The following is a 27756-nucleotide window of genomic DNA, read 5'->3' as shown; positions in this document are numbered from 1 at the left end:
AATAAAAAAAAAGGTCCCATTACATTTTCAATCTAGCGTTGTAACTAACCTCTTTATTTATTTATTTTTTTTTATACACCTTCAGCACACAACTACATTCTCATTTCTTAGAATTAATAAAGAAAAAAGTCCCATTACATTTTGAATCTAGCTTTGAAACCAACCTCTTTTTAGTTTTTTTTTTTTTCTTTACATCTTCAGTACACAGCTACATGCTCGTTTTTTAGAATTAATAAAAAATAATTTCCAAAAAAGAAGCTTTTCAAAAAAAAAAAATTAAAGACCATGTCAAACTTAAGTTCAGTAGAAATAAAAATCTGTTATAATTCAAACCCAAAAAGAATTACTATTAATGAATAAGTGAAACCCAAAATAAATAAAAATTAAATGAATAATTGTAGCAAACAAACATACAACAGGTACTAATCTAAATGAATAAATTAGTCTGAAAACAAGTAAAACTTAAATTGAATATGCAAATTAAGCTTAAAACGGACAAAAATCAATACAAACAAGATTTTGGCTGCTGCCCCATTCCCTGCCGGTAAGAATATAAAGCCTATTGCTTCATTTGCGCTTTACTGAAAACATTATATTATAAATATTTTCTTTTATATTTATTACAACATTGAAAATAAAATGAAAATTACAATGAAATAAATTTTTCAATTGATGATCTTTCGGGAATTCATCACTATCTATCAAATATTCAGTTTAATTTTATCAATTCTTTCCAAGACTGTTCAAAACACATATAGTTTTCAGTAATACTGAAAATACCGGAAAATTAATGGTATCATTTTTTAGTTTACAAATCCTACTTTTTCCTATAAAAGAAATCCAGAGATCATATTCCTGTTGTAAGGTTAATGCAATATATACACAGTTGCAAGGCCGTATCTAGGGGGGGGGGGTTACCCGGTTTGAACCCTCCCCCCCCAAAAAAAAAAATTGACCGAGTCGAAAAAAAAAATATGCTCCCACACTAAATCCTATTGCATTTTGTCGGTAAACGGTTCTGATCAGCTTACGCAATTAGGTAACCCCATGTTCACCTGACCTTGCATAGTAAATTAGGGTTAATATGCGCTATTATCCTATTGCATTTTGTGGCATACAAAAATCCTATGGCAATTTTGTGGGTAAATGGTTGTGATCAGCTTACGCAATTAGGTAAACCCATGTTCGCCTTATTATGCAAGGTCAGACCTTGCATAGTAAATTAGGATTAATGGGGGCTCGAGGTAAATGTTTTAAGAGAGTGCAAGATTGTCAGTTCAGTTCAATTTCGGACTTGGATAAGAGAAGAGCGATTTTCAACATGAAGAGGAAGTGTGACGTTACGTCGTTTTCCGTGCCCAAGCGGACCAGGGATGTTTCTGACAGTGGCGTCTGCGGAGCATTCATCTACACCTGTGGATCTGAAGGGCACTGGAGCCATTGTTGAAGCTTCTGAATCATGCACACTGGAGCCAACCGGGTGAGAAAGCGGATAAAAGAAGAATCTCTCTCTATCTATCTATCTCTCTCTTTCATAATTTGCATTTTACTGAAAAAAACCAATGATCATTTGTTGTTGTTGTTTTTTTTTCAGTAAAGTGTAAATTATGGTCTGGTCTTGAGAAGGCAGAGGGGTTGTCAACCCCACCGGCAGTTTTTTGCTCGTTTTGAGTTTGACTCGGTTATTTCTTGTAATTTCTGTTCGTTTTAGATTTCATTTATTTATTGATGGTAATTTGTGGTAGCTTTGCGGTTGGGAGATTATTTAGCTTTATTTCTGCTAATTTTTGGTTTCATGAAGCTCTTTACTTTTCTTTGAAAAACTTGTTTTATGGAAAAAAGTTTTTTAAATTAATGGCTTTAAAAGACATGAAAAGAATTGTGCTGAATTTCAATCTCAAGTGTGATTCCTCTCAGCTGCTTAGTTTTAACAAAAATTTCACCAATATTGAAATTTCATAGAAATACTAAGAAATAAGAATTCGGAACTTAAAGAGCGACATTTTCAGAATTGTTCCCGAAATTTCCACAAATAAAGCAGAAATACCAAAATTCTATATTTGGTTTTTGAAAAGTTAATTTCACGCTCTATACGAATCTAAGATTGCATTTTGTTTCGTTTTTTTTTGGGGGGGGGCTGGTTACGATTATTTGGATATTTGGACTGATGAACCGATCATAAGGTGATTGCCAAGCTCATGTTGACCTAGCTATTCAAAGTTAAGTGTAGTTTTTGCCATTTTGATAATACATTTCAATGGTTCAGTTCACAAAAGATGCTGTTCTTCTAGCGAAATTCAGAAGTTATCCACCATGGCCATGCCGAGTGTTGGACATAATTAAGACCAAGAACAATAACATATCTTATGTTGTATTTTGTTACGGAAGCCATGAAATCGTGACAGCAACATCCTCACAGCTTTCGACCTTTGTTAGCATTTCAAAGGAGGCTAAGAAGAAAAATGAATTAGGCGTTGCGAACGCTTTTGCGGAATTAGCTGATTTTCCTCATAAGCATCTTGAGATTAGTGGTTCGACTTTACCAGATACATCGCTGAATTCAGTAAACTCTGTTTTATCGGACTTGGACACACTTAAATCCAATATCCGGAATGATATTGAAAAAGAAGTTTGTAAAAAATTTGGAATGTCAAATAGTGCGGATTTGGTTGACTCTATCGTTTCTCAGATTCACGACTCTATACTCGTTCAGTATTCAGTATTCAGTATTCGAGCTCGTATTTCATGGTGTTGACCATAGTGGGGGTCTTCCCATCTCTGAGTGTGTATTGAATGTGATTACAGATAAAATGCAAATTTCTGATTTTTGTTCGACCGCAATAGTTTCTGTATTTAAATTTCGAGCAAATTATACTGATTCAGACACCATTGTAAATGCAAAAAAGCGTCCTGTGCCTATGTTGGTTGCATTCAAGTCTGCTGAAATTGCAAGAAAAGTGTTTGCATGTAAGTCAAAGCTTGCTCGGTCGGGTATTTTTGTCACCGAGTACCTAACATCAAAAAAGAAGCAGATTCTTGACTTGGCTAAGAGTAAGCTTGGAAACAGAAAATGTTTGGTCGAATAACGGGACGATTTTTGGAAAAGAAGTCCGTTTGCCGAATCCGACCATATAATTTTGTGTTGTGTAAATTGTGTTGTTGAATTACTTGTATGCTTGTTTTCCCTTTTGTATTCTATAGCCAGTTTCAGTTCCTTTCACTTGTTTTTCTTCTCTCTTTCTTTTTCTTTTTTTTTTTTTTTTTTTTTTTTTATCGTAAAGGTAGTCACCCTCTTCAATAAGTGAGAATATATATGATGACCCTTTGAATGAATTTGAACAAAACCGAATTTGAACAAAACCGGTTTATTATCGGAAGCCAAGCTTGTGACACACTTGCGGAGGATGATGAATGCATCGATAATTTTTCGTTGAATTGTCGCCCAAGTAATTATGTGAATCCAAATAATCTTTATGAGTATTCAAATCCTGCGAGTGTGGAAAGAGCGATCGTTTTCTGGAATTGTCAAGGTCTAAGAACGGCATATTCTTCTTTATGTGAGATTTTAAGTTCGCTAGATATGAAACCGTGCATTGTAGGCCTTTGTGAGACATTTGTTTCTAGCAAGTCACTGCCATGGGATTTTTCTTTCCCAGGATATGTTTGCGAGCGAAGAGAAAGGACAACCATGGAGCGGGGCGGTCTAGGCCTTTTGATTAATGAAGGTACCCAATATTGGGTTAGGGATGACCTTTCCCTGTGGCTTGAAGGTAGGATCGAAACACTTTTCATTGAAATAAAAAATGAAGGGGAAAGGAACTTGATTTTGGGATTGATTTACAAAAATCCGTCATGTGATATAGGCTTTTTTCTTGATGAATTCGAACCATTGTTAGATAAAATTAATAACGAAAATAAAAACAAATTTATGATGGGAGATTTTAATATAGATTTACTAAAAAGAGCGAATAGCTCAGATTTTGTTAATTTGATGGTGTCACATGATAGTTTTCCTCTTGTTACTATTCCAACTCGGATTTCGCATCTCTCGGTATCTTTCATTGGTAATTTTTTCGTTAATGGTGGATTGCTTGAAAGATCCCAAGCAGATGTGGTTGTGTCCGACAGCTCAGATCACCTCTTTTTAATAAGTAAAATAAAGCTGAATCAGTCAAAGGAAAATGAACGAAGTGGAAGGGCTTCGTTTTAAGGTAAAATGAATAATAAAAACCCTAAGAGTTTTATAAATATAATTGATGAAACAAATCTTTCCCTTGTAATAAAGAACAAGTGGCCACACATTACATATGACCTATTCAGTGAGATAGTGACGAATGTAATGAATGAAACATGTCCCTTGCGAAGAATAAACCCAAATAGAAATTTTCCTAAGAAACCATGGATAACAAAAGCTATTCTAGTTTCAATAAAGCAGAAAAACAAACTTTACGTGAATTATTTAAAGGATCGTTCAGATGATAATTTTATAAAATTCAAAAGATTTCGGAATATTTTAAATTCATTAAAACGGAATGCTCAGAAACTTTATTTCCAAAATTAATTTCATGAAAATCAAGGGAATATAAAAAATACATGGAAAGCAATAAATAAACTTCTGGGTAAATTTCCTAGTAAGGAGGAGGTGAGAGTCATGGAGACAACAGGAGGTCGTCTTACTGATTCTCGAGACATATCTGAATTTCTGTGTGGTTATTTTGCAAATGAAGGAAAAAGACTACGCGCATCTGCGAGTTTTGCATCAGTCGTTGAAAGGCAGCCTGCAAGACAGAATTCCTTTGAGTTTGCAAGATATTCAGAACGGGAAGTGGCACGATTCCTGGCTACGATGAAGTCAGGTTTAGCGGGATGAATGACTTTTCACTGAAACTCATGAAAGTCGCAAAAACGAGTGACTTAACTGTCTTAACGCACCTTATCAACCTTTCTCTAGATCTTGGAGTCTTCCAGGAAGCACTAAAGATTGCAAGAGTGGTTGCTCTTTATAAAGGAGGGAAAAAAGATGACCCATCGAATCGAAGACCTATATCTATTCTCCCATTTTTCTCTAAGTTATATGAGAAAGTGGTACATGCCCAGTTAAGTTATTATATTGAAAAGAATTAAATTCTAATGGAAAATCAATTTGGGTTCAGAAAAGGGCTATCTACGGATATAGCAGTTCTGAAATTGGTGGATTGGATTAGTAATGTATTTGAAGCTGGTCTCATACCCGGAGCAGTATTCTTGGATATGAAAAAAGCGTTCGATACGGTGGACCACTCAGAGCTTATTCAAGCTCTTGACTCGATTGAGGTGAAGGGTTCAAGCCTGGAGTGGTTTTCATCGTATCTACACAATCACGCCCATCATTCCCCCAAACACAACCAATCAAAATTTTGAGATAGCCATTTTGTTCAGCGTAGTTGATTTCCAAACAGAAAATATGTTTCTGAGGAGGACATTCCCCCACAATTCTCAGGGCAAGGGTTTTAAGTTATGCCCTGGGGGCATATAAGGTTTTATAGAAGGCGTTGTCGTAGAAACTTCAAAAAAGGCTCGTTCGACTGGAAATTCAAATGGATGGTGCCCTTTTTTAAAGTTGAAAGTGATTAGAGGGCAACTAGCCCCCTTCCCCCACAACCATCATTCCTCCAAACATATCCAATCAGAATTTGAGATAGCCATTTTGTTCAGCGTAACTGATTTCCAGTAGAAAATATGTTTTTGAGGAGGAAACTCCCCCACTACCATCAGGGCAAGGGTTTTAAGTTCTGCCCTGGGGGCATATAAGGTTTTTATAAAAGGCGTTGTAGAAACTTCAAAAAAGGCCCATTCGATTGGAAATTAAAAGGGCTAGTCCCTCCAATTGGAAGTGATTGGAGGGCAACTACCCCCTCCCCCCCCCACGCCACCATCATTACCCCAAACATATCAAATCAAAATTTTGATATCGCCATTTTGTTCAACGTAGTTTATTTCCAGATAGAAAATATGTTTTTGATGAGACACTCCCCCACAACCCTCAGGGCAAGGGTTTTAAGTTATGCCCTGGGGGCATATGAGGTTTTTATATAAGGTGTTGTCGTAGAAACTTCAAAAAAGTCTCATTCGATTGGAAATTCAAAGGGCTAGTACCATTTTTAATGGTCGAAAGTGATTGGATGGCAACTAGCACCCCCATGCCCACCATTCCCCCAAACACATTCAATCAAAATTTTGAGATAGCCTTTTTGTTCAGCGTAGTTGATTTCAAGATAGAAAATATGTTTTTGAGGAAAACACTCCCCCTCAACCCTCGGGGCAAGGGTTTTAAGTTATGCTGTGGGGGCTTATAAGGTTTTTATAGAAGGTGTTATCGTAAAAACTTCAAAAAAGGCTCGTTCGATTGGAAATTTAAAGGGCTAGTGCCCTTTTTAATAGTCGAAAGTGATTGGAGGACAACTAGCCCCCCCCCTCACGCCCATCATTCCCTCAAAAACATCCAATAAAAATTTTGAGATAGCCATTTTGTTCAGCGTAGTTGATTTCCAGATAGAAAACACATTTTTGAGGAGGACACTCCCCCAAAATCCTCAGGGCAAGGGTTTTAAGTTATTTCCTGGGGGCATATAAGGTTTTTGTAGATGGCGTTGATGTAGAAACTTCAAAACGGGCTCATTCGATTTGAAATCGAGAGGTCTAGTGCCCTTTTTAAAAGTCCAAAGTGATTGAAGGGCAACTAGCCCCCCACGCCCCGATGCCCCCCAACTACATCCATGTTTTTGAGGAGGAAACTCTCACAAACCTCAGGGCAAGGGTTTTAAGCTATGCCCTGGGGGAATATAAGGTTTTTATAAAAGGCGTCGCCGTAGAAATTTCAAAAAAGGCTCATTTGATTGGAAATTCATAGGGCTAGTGCCCTCCAATCGAAAGAGATTGGAAGGCAACTAGCCCCCCCCCCCCGCCACCATCATTCCCCCAAACACATCCAATCACAATTTATAGGTAACCATTTTGTTCAGCGTAGTTGATTTCCAGATAGAAAATATGTTTTTGCCTCAACCCTTAGGGCAAGAAACTTCAAAGGGGGCACATTCGATTGGCAATCGAGAGTTCTAGTGCCGTTTTTAATAGTCGAAAGTGATTGGAGTGCAACTAGCCCCACCCCCTCCCCGCCCAAACAAAATTTTGAGATAGCCATTTTCTTCAGCGTAGTTGATTTCTGGATAGAAATTATGTTTTTGAGGAGGACACTCCCCCACAACCCTCAGGGCAAGGGTTTTAAGTTATGCCCTGGGGGCATATAAGGTTTTTATAGAAAGCGATGTCGTAAAAACTTCAAAGGGGGCTCATTCGATTGAAAATCGAGAGTTCTAGTGCCCTTTTTCATAGTCCAAAGTTATTGGAGGGCAATTATCCCCCCCCCCCCCCATGCCCATCATTCCCCCAAACACATCCAATCAAAATTTTGAGATAATCATTTTGTACAGCGTAGTTGATTTTCAGATAGAAAATATGTTTTTGATTATGACACTCCCCCACAACCTTCAGGGCAAGGGCTTTAAGTTATGCCCTGGGGGCATATAAGGTTTTTATAGAAGGTGTTGTCGTAGAAGCTTCAAAAAAGGCTCATTCGATTGGAAATTCAAAGGCCTAGTGCCTTTTTTAATAGTTGAAATTGATTAGAGGGCAACTAGCCCCCACGCCCATCATTCCCCCAAATACATCCAATAAAAATTTGAGATAGCCGTTTTGTTCAGCTTAGTTGATTTCCAGATAGAAAATATGTTTTTGAGGAGAACACTCCCCCAGCACCCTCAGGGCAAGGGTTATAAGTAATGCCCTGAGGGTATATAAGGTTTTTATAGAAGGCTTTGTCATAAAAACTTCAAAGGGGGCTCATTCGATTGGAAACCAAGACTTTTAGTGCCCTTTTTAATAGTCCAAAGTTATTGGTGGGCAACTAGCCCCCCCCCCCCACCCCCATCATTCCCCCAAACACATCCAATCAAAATTTTGAGATAGCCATTTTGTTCAGCTTAGTTGATTTTCAGATAGAAAATATGTTTTTAGGAGGACACTCCCCCACAACCCTCAGGGCAAGGGTTTTAAGTTATGCCCTGAGGACATATAAGGTTTTTATAGAAGGCGTTGTCGTAGAAACTTCAAAAAAAGGCTCATTCGTTCGGAAATTCAAAGGGCTAGTGCCCTTTTTAATAGTCGGAAGTGATTGGAGGGCAAGTAGCCCCCCCACTCCCAAAATTCCGCCAAACACATCCAATCAAAATTTTGAGATAGCCATTTTGTTCAGTTTAGTTGATTTCCTGATAGAAAATATATGTTTGAGGAGGACACTCCCCCAGAACCTTCAGGGCAAGGGTTTTAAGTTATGGCCTGAGGCATATAAGGTTTTTATAGAAGGCGTTGTCATAGAAACTTCAAAAAAGGCTCATTCGATTTGAAATTCAAATGGATAGTGCCCTTTTTAATAGTTGAAAAGGATTAGAGGGCAACTAGCCCCTCCTACCCCCACGCCCATCATTCCCCCAAACATATCCAATCAAAATTTGAGATAGCCATTTGGTTCAGCGTAGTTGATTTCCAGTAGAAAATATGTTTTTGAGGAAAAAAAAAGGCGTCGTAGGAACTTCAAAAAAGGCTCATTCGACTGGAAATTCAAAGGGCTAGTCCCTCCAATCGGAAGTGATTTGAGGGCAACTAGCCCCCCCCTCCCCCCCCCCCCCGACGCTACCATCATTACCCCAAACATATCAAATCAAAATTTTGAGATAGCCATTTTGTTCAGCGTAGTTGATTTCCAGATAGAAAATATGTTTCTGATCAGGACACTCCCCCACAGCTCTAGGGACAAGTGTTGTATGTTATGCTCTGGGGTTACATAAGGTTTTTATAGAAAGTGTTGTCGCAAAAACTTCAATACAAGCCCAGTTGATTGGAAATTCAATGGGCTAGTGCCCTTTTTAATAATCAATAGTGAATAGAGGGCACATAGCACCCCCACGCCCAACTTTCACCCAAACAAGTTGATTTAGTTGATTTCCAGATAGAAATTATATATTTGAGGAGGACACTCCCCCACAACCCTCAGGGCAAGGGTTTTAAGCTATGCCCTGGGGGCATATAAGGTTCTTATAGAAGGCGTTGTCGTAGAAACTTCAAAGGGGGCTCATTCGATTGGAAATCAAGAGTTCTAGTGCCCTTTTTAATAGTCAAAAGTGATTGGAGGGCAGCTAGCACCCCTCCCACGCCCATCATTCCCCCAAAAACATATCAATTAAAATTTTGAGATAGTCATTTTGTTCAGCGTAGTTGATTTCCACATAGAAAATATGTTTCTGAGGAGGAAACTCCCCCACAACCCTCAGGACAAGGGTTTTAAGTTATGCCCTGGTGGCATAAAAGTTTTTTATAGAAGATGTTGTCGTAGAAACTTCAAAAGGCTCATTTGATTGGAAATCAAGAGTTCTAGTGCCCTTTTTAATAGTCAGAAGTGATTGGAGGGCAAGTAGCCCCCCCCCACCCCCAAAATTCCGCGAAACGCATCCAATCAAAATTTTGAGATAGCCATTTTGTTCAGCGTAGTTGATTTCCAGATAGAAAATATGTGTTTGAGGAGCACACTCCCCCAAAACCCTCAGAGCAAGGGTTTTAAGTTATGCCTTGGGGGTATATAAGGTTGTCATAGAAGGCGTTGTTGTAGAAACTTCAAAGGGGGCTCATTCAATTGGAAATCGAGAGTTCTAGTGCCCTTTTTAATAGTCGAAAGTGATTTGGAGGGCAACTAGCCCCCTCCCACGCCCATCATTCCCCCAAACACATCCAAACAAAATTTTGAGATAGCTATTTTGTTCAGCGTAGTTGATTTCCAGATTGAAAATATGTTTTTGGGGAGGACACTCCCCCACAACCCACAGGGCAAGGGTTTTAAGTTATGCCCTGGGGGCATATAAGGTTTTTATAGAAGGCTTTGTCATAGAAACTTCAAAAAAGACTCATTTGATTGGAAATTAAAAGGGCTATTGCTTTTTTCAATATACGATAGTGATTGGAGGGCAACTAGCCCCCGTACCAAACCCATCATTCCCCCAATTACATCCAGTCAAAATTGTGAGATAGCCATTTTGTTAATCATAGTTTGATTTCCAGATAGAAAATATATATTTGAGGAGGACACTCCCCCACAACCCTCAGGGGAATGGTTTTAAGTTATGCCCCGGGGGCATATAAGGTTTTTATAGAAGGCATTGTCGTAAAAACTTCAAAGGGGGATCATTCAATTGGAAATAAAGGGTTCAAGTGCCCTTTTTAATCTTCGAAATTGATTAGAGGGCAACTAGCCCCCCCCCCCCACGCCCATCATTCCCCCAAACCCATCCAATCAAAATTTTGAGATAGCCATTTTGTTCAGCTTAGTTGATTTCCAAATAGAAAATATGTTTTAAGAAGGACACTCCCCCACAACCCTCAGGGCAAGGGTTTTAAGTTATTCTCTGGGGGTATATAAGGTTTTCATAGAAGTCGTTCATAGAAACTTCAAAAAAAGGCTCATTCGATTGTAAATTAAAAGGGCTCTTACCTTTTTCAATAGTCGAAAGTGATTGGAGGGCAACTAGCCCCCCCCCCCCACGCTCATCATTTTCTCAAACACATCCAATCAAAATATTTAGATATGCATTTTGTTCAGCCTAGTTGATTTTCCGATACAAAACACATAATTGAGGAGGACACTCCCCCACAACCCTCAGGGCAAGGGTTTTAAGTTATGCCCTGGGGGCATATAAGGTTTTTATAGAATGCGTTGTCGTAGAAACTTCAAAAAAGGCTCATTCGATCGGAAATTCAAAGGGATAGTGCCCTTTTTAATAGTCGGAAGGTATTGGAGGGCAAATAGCCCCCCCCCTCCCACGCCCATCATTCCCCCAAACACATACAATCAGAATTTTGAGACAGCCATTTTGTTCAGCGTAATTGATTTCCAGATAGAAATTATGTTTTTGAGGAGGGAACTCCCCCACAACCCTCAGGGAAAGGGTTTAAAGTTATGCCCTGGGGGCAAATAAGGTTTTTATAGAAGGCGTTGTCGTAGAAACCTCAAAGTGGGCTCGTTCGATTGGAAATCGAGAGTTCTAGTGGCCTTTTTAATATTCGAAAGTGATTGGAGGGCAACTAGCCCCCCCTCCCCACGCCCATCATTCCCTCAAACACATCCAATCAAAATTTTCAGTTAGTCATTTAGTTCAGCGTAGTTGATTTCCAGATAGAAAATGTGTTTATGAGGAGGACACTCCCCCACAACCCTCAGGGCAAGGGTTTGAAGTTGTGCCCTGGGGGCATATAAGGTTTTTATAGAAGGCTTTGTCGTAGAAACTTCACAAAAGGCGCATTCGATTGGAAGTTCAAATGGCTAGTACCCTTTTTAATAGTCGAAAATGATTGGAGGGCAACTAGCCCCCTACGCCCATCATTCCCCAAAACATATCCAATCAAAATTTTAAGATGGCCATTTTGTTCAGCGTAGTTGATTTTCATGTAGAAAATAGGTTTTTGAGGAGGGTACTCTCCCACAACCCTCAGGGCAAGGGTTTTAAGTTATGCCCTGGGGGTATATAAGGTTTTTATAGAAGGTGTTGTCGTAAAAACTTCAAAAAAAGCTCATTCGATTGGAAATTCAAAGGGCTAGTGCCGTTTTTAACAGTCGAAAGTGAATGGAGGGCAACTAGCCCCCTCCCCCCCCCCACGCCCCTCATTCCCCCAAACACATCCAATGAAAATTTGGAGATAGCCATTTTCTTCAGCTTAATTGATTTCCACATGGAAAATATGTTTTTGAGGAGGACACTCCCTGACAACCCTCAGGGCAAGGGTTTTAAGTTATGCCGTGGGGGCATATAAGGTTTTTATAGAAGGCGTCCCCAAGCCCATCCGATAAAATTTTTATAATAGCCATTTCATTAAAAAACAGTTCAAAGGTCAGATAACAAAAATTCCTGTATCGAAGGAACCCGCCAGGGCCCGGAGGCAGGCGTTATGAGTAAGGCTCTAGGGGCATATATACTTCTTATTGAAGGGATGCTCATATAAACTTTGGAGAGGGCTCATTTGATTTGAAATTGAAAGTTCTGGTTCACTTTTTAAGAGTCAAAAGAGATCGGCGGACAACTATCCCCCCCTCCTCCACGCCCTAAATGAATCAGATAAAAATTTTTGTTAAAAAATTGTTTTATAAAAAATACTAGACATTTTGTTAAAAATAGTTCAAAGTTTTGATAACAATAAACTCCGGTACCGACACAGCCCCCAGGGCCCGAGGGTAGGCGTTGTAAGTTGTGCCCTGGGGGCATATATGGTTGGTATGGAAGGGATGTTCGTATAAAATTCCTAGAGGACTCATTTGATTGGAAATTGAAAGTTGTTATTCACTTATTAAGAGTCAAAAGGGATTGCGGGGCAGCTAGCCTCCCCCCACACTCCATTTATTTTTTCCCTGAAGCACATCATATAGAAGGGGTCGTCGTATAAACTTCAAAGGGGGCTCATTCGATTCAAAATCGAAAGTTCTAGTTCCCTTTTTAAGAGTCAAAAGTGATCAGAGGGCAGCTGCCCCCCCCCAAGTCCTTTTCTCACAAATACATCTTTAAAATGTTTGAGGTAGCCATTTTGTTAAAAATAGTTCAAAGATCATATAACAAAAACTCCTTTACGTATGGTCATTTTGTTAAAAATAGTTCAAAAATCAGATAAAAAAAAACTCCTGTTTCGACACCGCCCCCCCAGGGCCGGGGCAGGAGTTGTAAGTATTGCTCTGGGGGTTGTATGGTTCTTATGGAAGGTATGCTCGTATAAACTTCAGAGAGGGTTCATTTGAATGGAAATTAAAAGTTGTAGTTCATTTTCTAAGAGTGAAAAAAGATCAGAGGGCAATTAGCCTCTCTCGCCCTCCACGCCTTTGGGTGCATCGGATGGATAAGCCCATCCGATAAAATTTTAGGTGACAATTTTATTAAAAATAGTTCGACCATCAGATATTAAAACTCTAGGGTCAACACAACCCCCCAGGGCCCAGGGATAGGCGTTGTAAGTTATACTCAGGGAATATATATGGTTCTTATAGAAGGGATACTCGTATAAACTTCAAAGAGGGCTCATTTGATTGAAAATAAAAGTTCTAGTTCCCTTTTAAAGAGATAGAAGCTTAATCTAGTCCCCCCACACCCTTTTCCCCAAACACATACGATAAAAATTTTGAGATAGCAATTTTGTTAAAAATAGTTCAAACATCAGATAATAAAAACTCCGAGGTTGACACAAACCCATTTTTTCACGTTGATATTGTTACTTTGATATCAGTTTTGATATTTTGATGAATATTTGATTTTTTTTAAGTTTGATTTGAAATAAGGAATTTTTAAAAACTTGAAATTTTTTGCAATAAAAAAACGAAAAAAAATCAATTAAAAAAACTCTCCGAAAAATATGCTTTTAAAAAAAAAGTAAAGGCCATCTTAAACTTAAGCTCAGCAGATACAAATACCTTTTAAAATTCAAACTCAGCACGACCACAAATTACTATTAAAGAATAAATGAAACCCAAAACGAACAGAAATTAAATAAACAATTATAGCAAAAACATACAACAAGTAATAATATAAATGAATAAATAGATCTTAAAGCGAGTAATGCTGAGATTGAATATGAATATCTAGCTTAAAACGAAAAACAATATTTTCCTATTGAAGTATAAATTAAACTTAAAACGAGCCGAAATTAAATAAACAATCAATGTAAATAAAACATACAATAGATATTTATGTAAATCAATAAATAAACCTTAAACCGAGTGGAACTTAAATTAAATAGGCAAATCAAGCTTGAAACGAACAAAAAACACTACAAACAAGAGTTTGGGTGTGACCTCCTTCTCTCACTGTAAAAGTCTAAAACCTACCGCGTCATTGGCGCTTTACTGAAAACTATATGCGTCTTAAACAATCTTGGAAGTTATAAAAACATTAAATTGAATATTTGATGTATGATATTATTAATTTTTGAAAGAATCATCAGTTCAAGAATTTGTTTCACTGTAATTGTATTTTTATTTTCAATGCTGTAAGAACTGGAAAAGAAAATATTTGTAATATAATCCGTTTCCAGTTAAGCACCAATGGCGCATTGGGCTTTTGGTTTTTATTTACAGTTAGGAATAGAGGCAATATCCAAACACTTGTTTGTAGGGAAACTATATTCGTCTTTAACAACTTTAAAAAGAGCTAATAAATTAAACTGAATATTTGGTGTATAAAGATAGTAATTGCTGAAAGCTCATCAGTTCAAAATGTTACTATAATTTTAATGTTTATTTTCAATATTAAGTACAAAAGGAAATATTTGTCATAACATTGGTTTTATTGGAAAAAAAAAATATTTTCCATAAACAGACATTGTCATCGGCTTGGAGGATGATTGTCGTATCTGACTCGAGATGAGATTCAAGAAAAACGCGATTGAAGTTTGAAACGCGATATCTTTTTTATTTAATGACCAAACCAGGATTTTTTTATCTCGATTTTAGTCGCACTCAAGGGCTACAACCTGGGTGAAATTTCGTTCACCTGGAGCAACTGGATATTGAGATATTGCTTGTTGAAAAACAGATTCGACAAAACGCTCGCGGAAATTTCTTTTTACGGAAAACCAACACAACAATTGTGCTCTGAAAACTAGCAGCGTAAATGTCTTATCTCTTAGGAACTCAGTTTTGCAATCTTTAAATTTTAATCAATTTCGAATATAAAAGAATAAGAAAAACTCAGCACTACTTCGGGTACAAAGAAACATCGTTCCAACGAAACTGGACCTACTTTTTTTTTATTTTATCGAAAAATGCTTTGTAGTATGCTTGATCCTCCAGTGGCATGAACTTTAGAATGCTTTTCACGTCCTTGATCTTTTCCTCAGGCAAGGAAGAGAGCCTGGGGGGTGGGCCTGGCTCAAGTAACTCCTCAATCACAGTAACTTTGGAGACTCATCTTTCTTTTTCGACTAATGCAGCCTCGGGTGCAATCTTCACCAGTTCATGTGAGGCAAAGCCAAAATTCTCCTTGTAATACACTCTTTTATGCTCAGTTGAAACAAATCTCAGTTCCTTGACTTTTGTGAAGGGAACTTTCGAATATACTTTGTATTATTTGGAGCAGCTCTGGCAATCTAAGAAGTCAGAACTTTTCATTTGGATCACAATGTACGGTTCCTTTTTCCTAGCTTTAATCATAAGTCGAGTGAGGGTCAGAGATGAATGAATTTCCAACTTAGCAAAGTAATGTTCGATGGCACTATGGACAGCGTCCACTTCTTGGATCTATGAGTGTCCTGGCTCGCAAAACTTCATTGTAATGGACTGAACATGAGGGAGCTTTTTTAAAGTATCCTTTATTTGGTAGCTCATGATACTGTTCCTGCTTTGTGGGACAAAGGAGTCAGACCACGTTATAATCTCTTTGATATTTGGATGCCCTGAAAATACTTTTGACAATATAGCCGCCACTGCACTTGCAATGTCATTTCCGGTCCACCCTCCAATCAACTCAGACCACAGAGCAGAATAGGCCTCCTTTCTCGTCTGTTTACTTGGATCTGGTTCAGCACTGTCCTTGTAATGCAGCAGAGCAGTCAAGTTATAAGTATTGATCTTTCTTTTGTAAAACAAACAAGATGCATTCCCTCTTGGCAATGCAAATACATTTTCCAGATCAAAACAGAAGACTGGCTTGGTCAGCAATCTATCCATATCTCTTTCTACTTTGGTTTCTGCTTTTGACCTTTTATGATTTTCAAAATAGCTCGTTTTTTGTCAGATACTGTACTTCCATTCTTCCGTGCAACATCAAATTCTTCACACAAATCACATCCGTTAGTTTTTGGTGTGTGGAACGACAAGTTAAATTTAGTTAAATTTAGGAACGACAAGTTAAATAGAATTTTTCCCGTAAATCCTAGTAACTTACCCTCTGCTGACCTTTTGACACCTTCTCTAAAAAATTCACAGCATGTAATATGCTTTTTCCCAGGTTCAGCAACAGTTTCACAAAAAATTTACACATTTTAATAGAAGAAATCGACACTTAACCTGCCAAATTCATCAAGAATTGCTTGAAAATCCCTCGCCAAGTTTTTTCTTGGACGCGCCATTTTCTTCTTCTTCTCTGAAGTGCGCGATGGCAAAACAGCCAGATACGACAATTTTCCAATATGACAATTTCGCTAGCGGATTATCAGCGATAATGTCCGAATGAACAAAAGGTTTACTCAGGAACGGTAGCCAGTAGAGCAAAACGAATAGTAGATTCAGATTCTACGCAAAGTTTTGCACTAGATGGCATTCATAACTAAATTTTGGCCGGAGATACCTAATACGACAATCATCCTCCCAGCCAACGAATTGATAGTAGTGAGTCAGGGGGACTTACGGATCAACAGATTCCTTCGTAATATCGAATCTCAAATGTTGTGTGAGGAGAAAATGCATGATCCTGCTGCAAGAAGACATCTGATAGTGAAGCTGGACTATAAGAAAGAATGTCGGTAAAAAAAAAAAAAAATCAGATAGATATTCTGAGTTTGAAAAGGTGGTTTGAGTCAAGCAACCTTCTTAGGTGGTTTGACAAACCATTTGACAATAAAATTCGTAAATTTTCTTAATTTCTGGCTCCATTTGCGTTTAAAATACTGAAAAAAAACTGAAAAAAACATAAAAAAACATCCTAGATTTTGTAAAATACATTCCCCTTTCCCTCTAGATCTTTCTGAATTGACGTCACTGATTACATCCAGTTTTTCTATTTATGTTTAGAAAACATATAATACACAACTACCCCGTCTTTTTTTTCAATTTTTGGTAACGTAGCCCATTGGCTTTTACTCTAACTTTGTCACTACCTTCTTTTATTTACACCTTCAGCAAACAACTACATCCTTTATGTGTGACAATAAAATGTAACTTATCCTCTTTTTTTATAGTTTTATTTACAAAACTACCTTGTTCTTATTCTGGTCCTGTGACCCTAGCAAACAGCTGCCTTTCATTCTACCACTGTGACTACCGCCTTTTTTTTGGGGGGGGGGGGACTATAATCCATAGCATACAACCATATCATGATTTTTGTTGACTAAAAAATTAGGTTTTGTCCTATCTAATTTGGTTTTTTCCTAGTCCACCAATTCCAGCTTACTGCTAGAAAGCGGCAAGGGTCTGGTCACTGTGGTTTTTACAGTAAGTGTGGGTGTACCTGTTTTTGGATATCTTTTTTTCCTAGTCCGCAAATTTCACTTTACTGCTAGAAAGTGGCAAGGGTCTGGCCATTGTAGTTTTTACGGTAAGTCAAAGTGTACCTATTACTGTCTTTCTCTGATCCATTTGATTGTAGAAAAATACTGTTTCATGTCAGCTACGAAGTGTGATGGGACATGCAAGTCAGAACAGGTTTTTAAAGCACGGTCTTAGGCATCAGCTGTTAGACTAAAATCAACGTAGGGGTGAAGGGCTATACACTTCTAATGATTGGAGTACCTAGCTTTTGTTTTTTAACAGGGTCTATGAATCGTTGCATGATTATGTTAGTATAGTCCTTAGAGTCTTTAGTCAAAAAGTCGAAAATAATAAATATATTTATATAAAAATAAATCAAATTTGTTTTCAAAATGGATTAAATGTAGAAAATCCTTTTTTTCTCTAGAATCTATGAACACAAGTGAAAACGAGGGGTGTAAAACTAATTTTACTTTAAATATTTTAATCTTTTTAACTCGTTTTGTCAGCTCACCGACGTTTTTTATATTTTTGTATTTATGACTTAGATCAATTGACTACATAGATTCTCGGGGGAAAAGAATTATTCTACTTTTTCTTGCATTTTCAAAACGAGTTCGTTAAAAAGTTTTTTTTTATTTATTGTTTTCAATTAATTCTTCTTAAATCCTCCATTTTTCAATATATATTAATATTAAGATGAGCACAATTTTTTGCGGTTAAATCCTTCGGTTTTCAATAATTATTCAATTACTTATACAAGTCGTTCCATCCTCAGTATCTATTAAAATGAGGATTATCTATGTATTTGAGAATTGTGTACCATCTGTTGCTATTAAATTCGTTCAAGTAAACTTTTTTTTTTCATGACATTTGTTGTATATACTTTGCTTGAGCTTAGTTCCTACTTGCTACTGCATATGTTTTTGATTGTATTCTAAAGATAGGTTCTTTAATAGTAGCAAGAGTAAAGTCGGTAAGTACGTTGACATTTTCTATTACTGCTACTTGTGTGACCTGAGGTTGCTTTTAAAATATGTCTTTGATTTTTCATAATGCTATTGCTTTATTAGGTGGCATATTGCTTTATTCTCATTGTATGTTGCCTTGTTGATTTGTTTTCTTAATAACACCTTTTAAAGAATAATTTTGTTATTTTCAGGAAACTCTGTGAAAATATTGGCCTCAAATCCTTATGAAAATGAAGCCTCCTTACTTTGGTAGCTAGGAAGTTCCACTTTTTAAGGATTTTGCATTGAGTCTATCCCCCTCCCCCTCCACTTGTTCAAATTGTTTTGTAGCCTTGTCACTGATTTCAGTGGGATTACAAAGCAGTACTTTAAAGAAATACACCTCTGACGCTTCTTAGCAGGGCCATATCCGGCATTTTTTTCCGGCGGGGGGGGGGGGAGTGTTATCCCATAAAGATTTTTTTCGGGGGGGGGGGGTAAAAAAAAAAAAAAGTGCATAAAAATCTGTTTATATTCATTTTGTTACGTTTTTACGAGTCATACAAAAATATGGGGGAGTGGGTTCAAACACCCCCCCCAACCTCCCTAGATACGGCTTTGCTTCCTAGTGACCCTTTTGTAAGACAAGAATTCTTAAAGTACCAAGGACATCAAAATTTAAAAAAAATAGATCCCCTCTGGACCCATACTAGGTCTCTTTAATGTTGTCCAGTTAAGCTTTGTCACGTAAAAACAAACAAGCAACACTAATTAATTAGATTTGACGATGTTTCACGTCTTTAAAAATTCAATGATTCGGCAGTCTGTAAATTTTAAGTCCAATATCAAGATTTTCAAAGATGATTGCACGTTCAAAGAAGACCTAGACAGATTGGTGGCATGCATTTTTAGGGGTTTTTTAAGTGAATGATCAGGCACGTTTCTTTGTTTTAAAAATCGTCACCCCTTACTGCCAAAATTTGGCATAACTGCATGTGAAATTACTTTTCATTGAAAATTGAATAACTGATTTTTCCGAATTTTTTGAAATATAATGTAAATTCTAATTGGTACTATTCTAATATCTGGGCAAAACGTGACAATGCGACCGAGAAAAAACAAAGATCAGATCACATTACCCGGTAATTTCCTATCTGACGCTGTATATACACGGTGGTTCTCACTCCGGGAACTATATTTAAACTTGATTTTTTCGGGGTTTAGGGGGAAAAAAGGTACCTAGGTTAGGTTAGGCTACGTATTTAATATATGCTATGCTTTACCCCCATCGCGCCTATCGTGCAAATGTGTAGCCGAAATTTGTTTCTATACTAGTATATTTTTATCCTATTTTGTTTTATTTCATTAGCAACAATCAAACTTCACTTCTCACGTGTTGCCCATATATTAGAACAGTACCTTCTAATTCATTAGTTCCAGCAATTAAGTTTCATTTTCACTGTTTGTAATTCCTCTAGAAGTTCAACATTGCATTAGCAAATAAATGATAATTAAGTAATTAAAAAAATAATGAGTTTTTTATGACCAGAGTATATAAATTATAGGTAGTATGATCTTTCCCTATATCACCCATTATAAAAGCCCGGACCGAGGTGCGAGTGCTCCAGAGAACGTAGAAACATAAGCGGCATTAGATCTTTTCACGGGTAGACAAGTCAGATTTGTCTTCAACGCGAAACTTGGCACCAACGTTGGAACACTAAATTTTGAAGAAACTAATTTTAAATTAATTTATTCCAATACATATGTGAAAATCGGTAATTAGTAGTGCAATGTAATTATTAGATGCTTTTAGGAATTAGAAGTAGGTTTCGAAGTCTCAAGTTGGTTTCAAAGGCATTTTGAGAAAGTTTCTGCCAAAACACGTGTTCCAGGGTAATTGGACCGCTGATGGCAGACTAAATTTGTTTGTTCGGAGCTGTTTCTTCGCACCGAGAATGAAGAGACAGAAATAATTTGCAGTAAACTTACTGCTATATCTTTATACTTTGTTTATGACTTATAATTTATAATAAGTAAATAGTAAAAAATGCCGCTTGTAGGACAAAACAAAGTCTCAATATAAGGCTTCAGCTTTCAGAACATGTGTTCGTTAAATTCCGTGGGCTGAGGTACATGCATGAATTAAGGCTAGCGATTCGTGTACTTGGCAAGCTCCGCTTCCATCTGGAACCTAGTTTGTCTTCCCATTAGGAGCTTTCATTAATGGACATTATGATCTTTTTTCTCTTTTAAGATATGTTGGCAAGAATTTGAGAAGTTTGACATTAAACCAGATTTACTTCTTTTTTTTATATTCAAAAACCAAATGATCGTGTTTCTGCACCTTGTTTCAAGTGCAAGGCAAGTGTGGTAGCTTAAAATGTGCTATATAACATTTTTTTAAAAACTTGGAATGTAGCCTAGCCCCTCTAAATAATAAAGTTGTACCTGTTGGCCCAATTTGTTTCTTTCTGTCTTTTTTATTCTCAAGACTTGAATTGCGCAAATAAAACGTTTGGAAGAGCATATGAAAAGTGCGCGTAAAATAAAGAAAAAAAAAGAAAAGGTAAAAATGGAAAAAGGAGATTGAGAACTTGAAGATTAAAATACCAGTAAATTACCTTAAAAAAGATCAAAAGCAACCTTTCACCACAGGTGACGAGAAAGCCCTGGAAAATGCCCGTCCTAAAAACAGTGGATGGTTTTCAAGCCGATTAAATATTTCAGACTTACTCCTCCAAAGCTATTTCACATGCAGTTTCAGTACTTGTTAGAGCACGAGAAATTCCGTTTAATTTTCTATTAGCTGTTGGGTAGAGGTCGAGGCTTTTGCGGGTGCTTCGGAAGATAAGATAAGATAACGTGCATTTCAAGTCAAAATGTGGCCATGTACACAAATAACATACAAGATTAACAAGTGAAGTGAATGCATGTTAAGCTTATAAAAGTTGAGATCATGCTAAAACATATTGTTGCTTTTGCAATTTTAAACTCAGTAAGTCATTAGTACTAATAATAAGATTAACTAATGATAGTGGCTATGAAAATAACCTGTTTTAACTTAAAGGGGCAAAAGTGGATAAAAGACCAGAATCTATGTGAATCAAAAAATAAATGTGAAGTTTTTTTTAAATAGGGTAATTATTTATATTTTAACCCTAAAATTTGCTTAGTCCTTATATGCATTTACTATTTATCTATTCTGATTCAGTTTTCGTAGAAACTAAGGATTTTTTCTAAACCAGCTCGAGACAATTCTCCTTCTTTAAAGCTTCAGTCCTTCAGAACTTGTCTTTTCCAGGTTATGAAGAATCTTTGTTTTGAGGGTATAATCCTTCTAGAATTCATCTGTTTTACTATTGCAAGCCTAGATGCACCGTGGGAGAAATACAAGAAATGCTTTGGCAAATTTTATTCCTGTTCTTCAGTAGACAGAATGCGCAGGCGACAATGGGCAAGGGCAAACTGTCGGATTCGTAATCACAATTTCAATGCAAAAAATGGGAAAGCAACTTATTTCATGTCTTTAAATTGTTTTGCTGACTATAGTGTTGTTGAAAAGGCCTATTTAAGTGCCACTATATTAGATGAGTCGACAAGACTTAATACAAACGTATATATAGCCAATAGCTCCGTACGTAATTTTCCAAATATGCTGGATTATAGAGACAATGATTGCCTGTCTCCAGTTCTTGATCAAGGCAGTTGTGGGTCATGTTGGGCATTTGTAGCCAATACAGTCTTGGAATTTTGTCAGTGCAGCAAGAATTCTGTGCTACTTCTGTTGTATAGTCGACAGCAGTTAGTAAGCTGTGACACGATTAACTTTGGTTGTGATGGGGGCTTTTATGTCAATGGTTGGATTTGGGCTGCCAATAACGGTGGACTTTGTCTTAACAAAAATTATCCATATACTTCAAAGTCCAAGACAACAGCTGATCCTTGTGAAACAACTTGCCTTAAAGAAAATATTGTAACTGGGTTTAATTGGATAGATACAGATGCTAGTGTTATTCGGAATGCACTTGTTTCTGAAGGCCCAGTTGCAGCAGCCTTACATGTAACTGACAACTTCATATATTATTCAGAAGGAGTTTTTGACGACAATGAGTGTACGACGACACCTAATCATGCAGTTGTCATTACAGGATACGGGAGTACCATAGATGGCATTGACTATTGGATTGTCCAGAACACATGGGGTACCTCCTGGGGTATGGATGGGTACATTTTAGTTCGTCGCGGTGTTGATATGTGCGGTATTGAAAGCTATTGCGCAGTTCCCACTTTGTAATTGGCTACTTATGAATAATAATATATTTTTTAAATAGGAATGGCAGTAATTTTTCATTTAGTGCTCATAGGTGCGTCCTGTGAGTTTTCAGCAATCCAAAGGAGTGTTATGTTATTCAGAATATAAATATATTATGAATATTCAGATATATTATTCAGAAAAAGTCTTTGAAGACTAGGAGTGTGCAACAGCTCCATATGACACTTATACAAATGGTCTTGTTTAATAGATTGTTCAGAATTTGTGGTGTTCCTCCTTGGGTATGAATGGGTACCTTTTTGTTTCATAGTGCTGCCGATAGGCTAGTTGTGGTGACGAAAATTATTATACAGTCCTGAATTTGCAAAAATTATGTTGTGAAGTCGTCAGCGGTTTATACTTTTTAATTTTTACCACTCATAGTTAGGGTGGCTAATCTGTAGATACCATATAATGAGCTAAATTGTGTGTGTTAGGTTCTTTTTTAGCAATTAGGAATTTTATGTTCCACCTTGGTCCCTTTGAAAATATGTTATTGACCTCTTGTAGTCAATGGTTTTCACTTCCATACTATTTTCAAATCGACTAAATTATTATGCATTGCTTTTTTTTTCTTGTTTGTTATAAGAATTAAGATGAATTGTAATTGATATTATATATATATATATATATATTAATATATATAATTATATATTAATATAATTGTAATTAATATATATATATATATATATAAGAATATTATATATATATATATATATATATATATATATATATATATATATATATATATATATAAGCAATTATTGTATATTCTATTTCTCGAAAACAGCTCCATATTTTTTCGGGAAATCGGTATACTGGGATATCAAACAGTTGGTAAGTAAGGAATGGTCTGGCTCAATAGTAACCGAAACTCTAAAAAACATAATTTTGGTACCAATAGATACATCAAAAAAATTAGATTTAAATAAATATATAGATACATCAAAAGAAAGTTGATTTTAAATATACAAGTTTTATCAAGTTTAGTCCTACCCATCAAAATTCACGAGCTTGAGAAAATTTGCCTTTTTTCGAAAAGACAGGGAAACACTCCTTAAAAGTCATAGAATCTGAATGAAAATCAGCGTATCAGAGAATTAGATTCAGCGTATCAGAGAATTCAACTGTAGATGTTTCAAGCTCCTATCTGCAAATTATTTAATTTTGTATTTTTGCCAGAAGAAAGTTCACAGATGCGTGTTTATTTTTTTTTTTGTTGTTGTTTTTTCCCCAGGGGGGTATCTTATCAACCCAGTGGTCCTAAAATGTCGTAATAGTGCTCATTTAAAGGGAAACTAAAAGTTCCTAGTGCCCTTCTTAAGTGACCAAAAATGAACCATTTAAGGTTCCTTATTCCACGAAAGATAGTACCAGAAAGACAACTCTAGACCCTTGGATATCAAATAAAAGTTCCAGCTGATCAGTTTTGAAGATGTCGGTTCAATTGTCTTTATGTTTGAAAATCGTTTAGTGACTTGTACCAATCTTGTTGAATTTTTTCGGGGGGGGGGGGATATAAAATAATTTTTCGTGGGGATGTTTACAATAAAAACTTCAAAAAACAAAAAATAATTGATTTTATTCATTTTTGTTACGTTTTCACGATTCGTAATTTTTTGGGGGGTGGGAAGGTGGGGGGTTCAAAGTTAAAGTTTCAACATAAAGCTTCGTTCTTCAGAGCATGTGTTCATTAAATTCTACAAGCCGTGGAACATGCAAGAATTAAAGCTAATGTTTTGTATACTTGGCAAGTTCCGCTTTCATTGTGAACCATCAGGAGCCTAGATTCTCTTCCCATTAGGAGTTTTCGATAATGGACATGCTGGCTACAATCTGAGTTCGACATTAAGTTAGACTTTAAATCAGATTTACTTTTTCCTTTATATTGAAAAACCTCCTTATCAGTAACAGAAAATAAGAGAATGCTGTGAAACTCTTTGGTTTTTAAGAGATGAATAAATGATGAGTGCAAACTATGTTCTTGTCTCGAGAAGGCACAGGGGTTTTGAGCCCTACTCATGCTAGTTTCTGCTCGTTTTGAGTTTGAGTCGGTTATTTATTGTAATTTCTGTTCATTTTGGCTTTAATTTATTTATCGATGCTGATTTGTGGTAGTTTCACGCTTGGTAGATTATTTGATTTTATTTTTGCTCATTTTTGGTTTAATGGAGTTTTTTACTTTTCTTTGAAAAACTTATTTTGTGGAAAAAGTACTTTTTAATTAATCCTAAGAAATATCAAAAGCAACCTCTTACCACAGGTGACGAGGAAGCCCTGGAAAATTTCTGTTTTAATAAAAGTGGATAATTTTCAGGCCGATTAAATACATCAGTCCTCTAAATTGTTTGCCAGTTTTAGTTTCATTATTTATTAATCTACGAGAATAATGTATATTTTTGCTATTAACTGGTGGGTTGAGCTCTAGCCTTTTGGGGGTGCTATCGGCATGTATGTTAAGTTAGTCAAAGTTAAGGTCATGAAAAAGCATGTTCTTGCTACTGCATTTTAAACACTGCAGCCCATTAGTGTTAATAGGTAAAGAAAAAAGGTAAAGCTTACGGCACTAGGACCATTAAGGTCCAACCGGCGGTGCTACTCTGTTTCTTGACCCTTCAGCCAGGAAGTGCAACGGGGGGTTGGGGCCAACCATCCTGTGCTTTTGCACACCCTTCCTGTTTTACCTTCTTCAGATTTCTCCAGGTACCCATTTAGAGCTGGGTCGACTCTGGCTGAGCTTAAGGAATCACACCACTGACCCTCGTCCCAAAACAAAATAACTGAATACACTAGGATTTGAACTCTCGGACAAAGAATCCTAAATCCAGCGCCTGTCTTAATTTAAAGGGATAAAAGTGAACAAAAGACCACAATCTATGTGATACAGATAATAAACTTGAAGATATTTCTTAAAAATGTGGTAACTATTTATATTTTAATCCTAGTGAAACCAAATGAATCTTGTTTATTCATTTATTTACACATACTAGTTACCTGTTTCTGATTCAGTTTTCATAGCAGCTTTGGATTTTTCATAATCCGCCTAGAGACAGTTTTTCAATTTAAAGCAACGCCCCTTCAGACCATATATTTTCTAGGTTATGAAGAAACTTTGTTTCGAGAGTATAATACTTCTAGAACTTATCTGTTTTACAACTGCAACCTTTGATGTATCGTGGAAGAAATATAAGGAACGCTTTGGCAAATTTTATCCTGGTTCTTCAGTAGACGGAATACGCCGGCGGCATTGGGCTAGAGCAAACTCCAGGATTCGTAATCACAATTTCAATGCAAAAGAAGGAAAAGAAACTTATTTCATGTCTTTAAATTTCTTTGCTGACTATGGTGTTGTTGAAAAGGTCTATTTAAGTGCCACCATATTAGATGAGTCGACAAGACTTAGTAAAAACATATATATAGCCAACAGCTCCATACGTAATTTGCCAAATATCCTGGATTACAGAGACAATGATTGCCTGTCTCCAGTTCTTGATCAAGGCAGTTGCGGGTCATGTTGGGCATTTGTATCCAATACAGTCTTGGAATTTTTTCAGTGCAGTAAGAAATCTGTGCTACTGATGTTGTATAGTCGGCAGCAGTTAGTAAGCTGTGACACGAATAACTTTGGTTGTGATGGGGGCTTTTATGTTAATGATTGGATTTGGGCTGCCAATAACGGTGGACTTTGTCTGGACAAAAATTATCCATATATTTCAAAGTCCAGAACTGTTGCTGATCCTTGTGAAACAACTTGCCTTAAAAAAAATATTATAACTGCATTTAATTGGATAGCGGCAGACGCTACTGTTATTCAAAATGTGCTTGTTTCTGAAGGCCCAGTTGCAGCAGCCTTACATGTAACTGACAACTTTATATATTATTCCAAAGGAGTTTTTGACGACAATGAGTGTACAACGACTCCAAATCATGCAGTTGTCATTGCAGGATACGGTACTACTATAGATGGCATTGACTATTGGATTGTTCAAAATACATGGGGTACCTCTTGGGGTATGAATGGATATATTTTAATTCGTCGAGGTGTCAATATGTGTGGTATTGAAAGCTATTGTGCAGTTCCCACTTTATAGTTGGATATTCATAGATATTAATATATTATTGCAATAGGAATGGCATTGATTTGTTACTTAGTGCTCATAGGTGCGTCATGTGAATTTTTAGCTGAAAGCATTGTTAACAGAGTATCAGTACATTATGAATATTCAGAGATATTCATATATTATTTGGAAAATGCCGTTGAAGACAAGGAGTGTGCAGCAGCTTCATAGGGTACTTTTACATAGCGACTTGACTAAGGGACTCTTTAAAATATATTGAGTTCCTTCTTGGGTATGAACATTTTTGTTTTACGATGCTGCCAAAAAGCTTGTTGTGGTGTCGAAAGTTATTATGCAGTCCGAAATCTTTTATCCACTCAGTCGCAGATCCAGAGGACGGGCGAGGGGGGCGCCCCCTAAAATCGTCTAAAATAGTGTAATTTACTTAATTAACGCAAGTTTGCATTATTTAAACTGGCTCCTAACGCAAGTTTGTCGGATCAACATATTTTGCCCCCTCCCCCCTAAAAAAATCCTAGATCTGCATCTGTATCCACTTTTGAGAATTAGGTAACCCCTCCTAGAAGAGAATCTACTTACCCACACCTTAATAGATGGCGTGTAGCTAAGTGACCACGTATAGCGTTTTTTTTTACTGGATAAACAATTTATAATAAGTTATAGTTTTAATGAGACGATTGCTTCTGCACGCCAGTGTTGCCTATGAGACTGAGAAGCTATATAAATACTCTTTAAATAGTTCTCCGAATTTTTGCTCGATAACATTTTAGCTTTGTTCAAGCCGAAACCGCTGTTTTACGGGTCAGCTAAAAAGCGTCACTTTCCTGCGCCCTGGTTTCTTTTGTCAAACAGTTCGTGGTAACGAACTGTAAGTAAGGAGCGACCCGGCTCAATGGTAACCAAAACTCTAAAAAACGGAATTTTGATACCAATAGATACATCAAAAGAATCAGATTTTAATGTTGATTTCAACTATATAAGTGTCATCAAGTTTAGTCTCACCCATCAAAAGTTACGTGCCTGAGAAAATTTGGCTGATTTTAGAAAAAGGAGGAAAGACCCCCTGAAAGTTATAGTACCTTGATGAAAATCACACCATCATATTCAGCG

At 36.8% G+C, this 27756-nt stretch overlaps 2 protein-coding genes across 7 annotated transcripts; both read left to right on the top strand.

Annotated features, from left to right (window-relative positions):
- Window positions 1-1371: 1371 nt before the first annotated feature.
- Window positions 1372-22555, top strand: LOC148956049 (cathepsin L-like proteinase). 4 transcript variants are annotated; one of them, XM_089093795.1, is made up of 2 exons: window positions 1372-1480; window positions 21557-22555. In XM_089093795.1, the coding sequence occupies exons 1-2, from the start codon at window positions 1460-1462 to the stop codon at window positions 22547-22549; spliced, it is 1014 nt and encodes a 337-aa protein (XP_088949921.1). In that variant the 5' UTR covers window positions 1372-1459; the 3' UTR covers window positions 22550-22555. The 4 variants fall into 4 exon arrangements, with proteins under 4 accessions (XP_088949921.1, XP_088949931.1, XP_088949929.1 ...); XM_089093805.1 differs by lacking the exon at window positions 1372-1480 and adding an exon at window positions 17354-17369; XM_089093803.1 differs by lacking the exon at window positions 1372-1480 and adding an exon at window positions 18188-18278.
- On the top strand, window positions 1386-26692 carry LOC148956048 (cathepsin S-like). 3 transcript variants are annotated; one of them, XM_089093773.1, is made up of 2 exons: window positions 1386-1480; window positions 25666-26692. In XM_089093773.1, the coding sequence occupies exons 1-2, from the start codon at window positions 1460-1462 to the stop codon at window positions 26656-26658; spliced, it is 1014 nt and encodes a 337-aa protein (XP_088949899.1). In that variant the 5' UTR covers window positions 1386-1459; the 3' UTR covers window positions 26659-26692. The 3 variants fall into 3 exon arrangements, with proteins under 3 accessions (XP_088949899.1, XP_088949908.1, XP_088949891.1); XM_089093782.1 differs by lacking the exon at window positions 1386-1480 and adding an exon at window positions 18227-18282; XM_089093765.1 differs by lacking the exon at window positions 1386-1480 and adding an exon at window positions 22738-22809.
- Window positions 26693-27756: the final 1064 nt, after the last annotated feature.

Source organism: Artemia sp. Qi Xiang Cuo, chromosome 1, assembly GCF_049724085.1.
Source record: "Artemia sp. Qi Xiang Cuo chromosome 1, ASM4972408v1, whole genome shotgun sequence".
NCBI classification, from domain to species: domain Eukaryota; kingdom Metazoa; phylum Arthropoda; class Branchiopoda; order Anostraca; family Artemiidae; genus Artemia; species Artemia sp. Qi Xiang Cuo.
The sequence above is the reverse complement of the archived record's forward strand: the minus strand, read 5'-3'. Positions and strand labels throughout refer to the sequence as shown.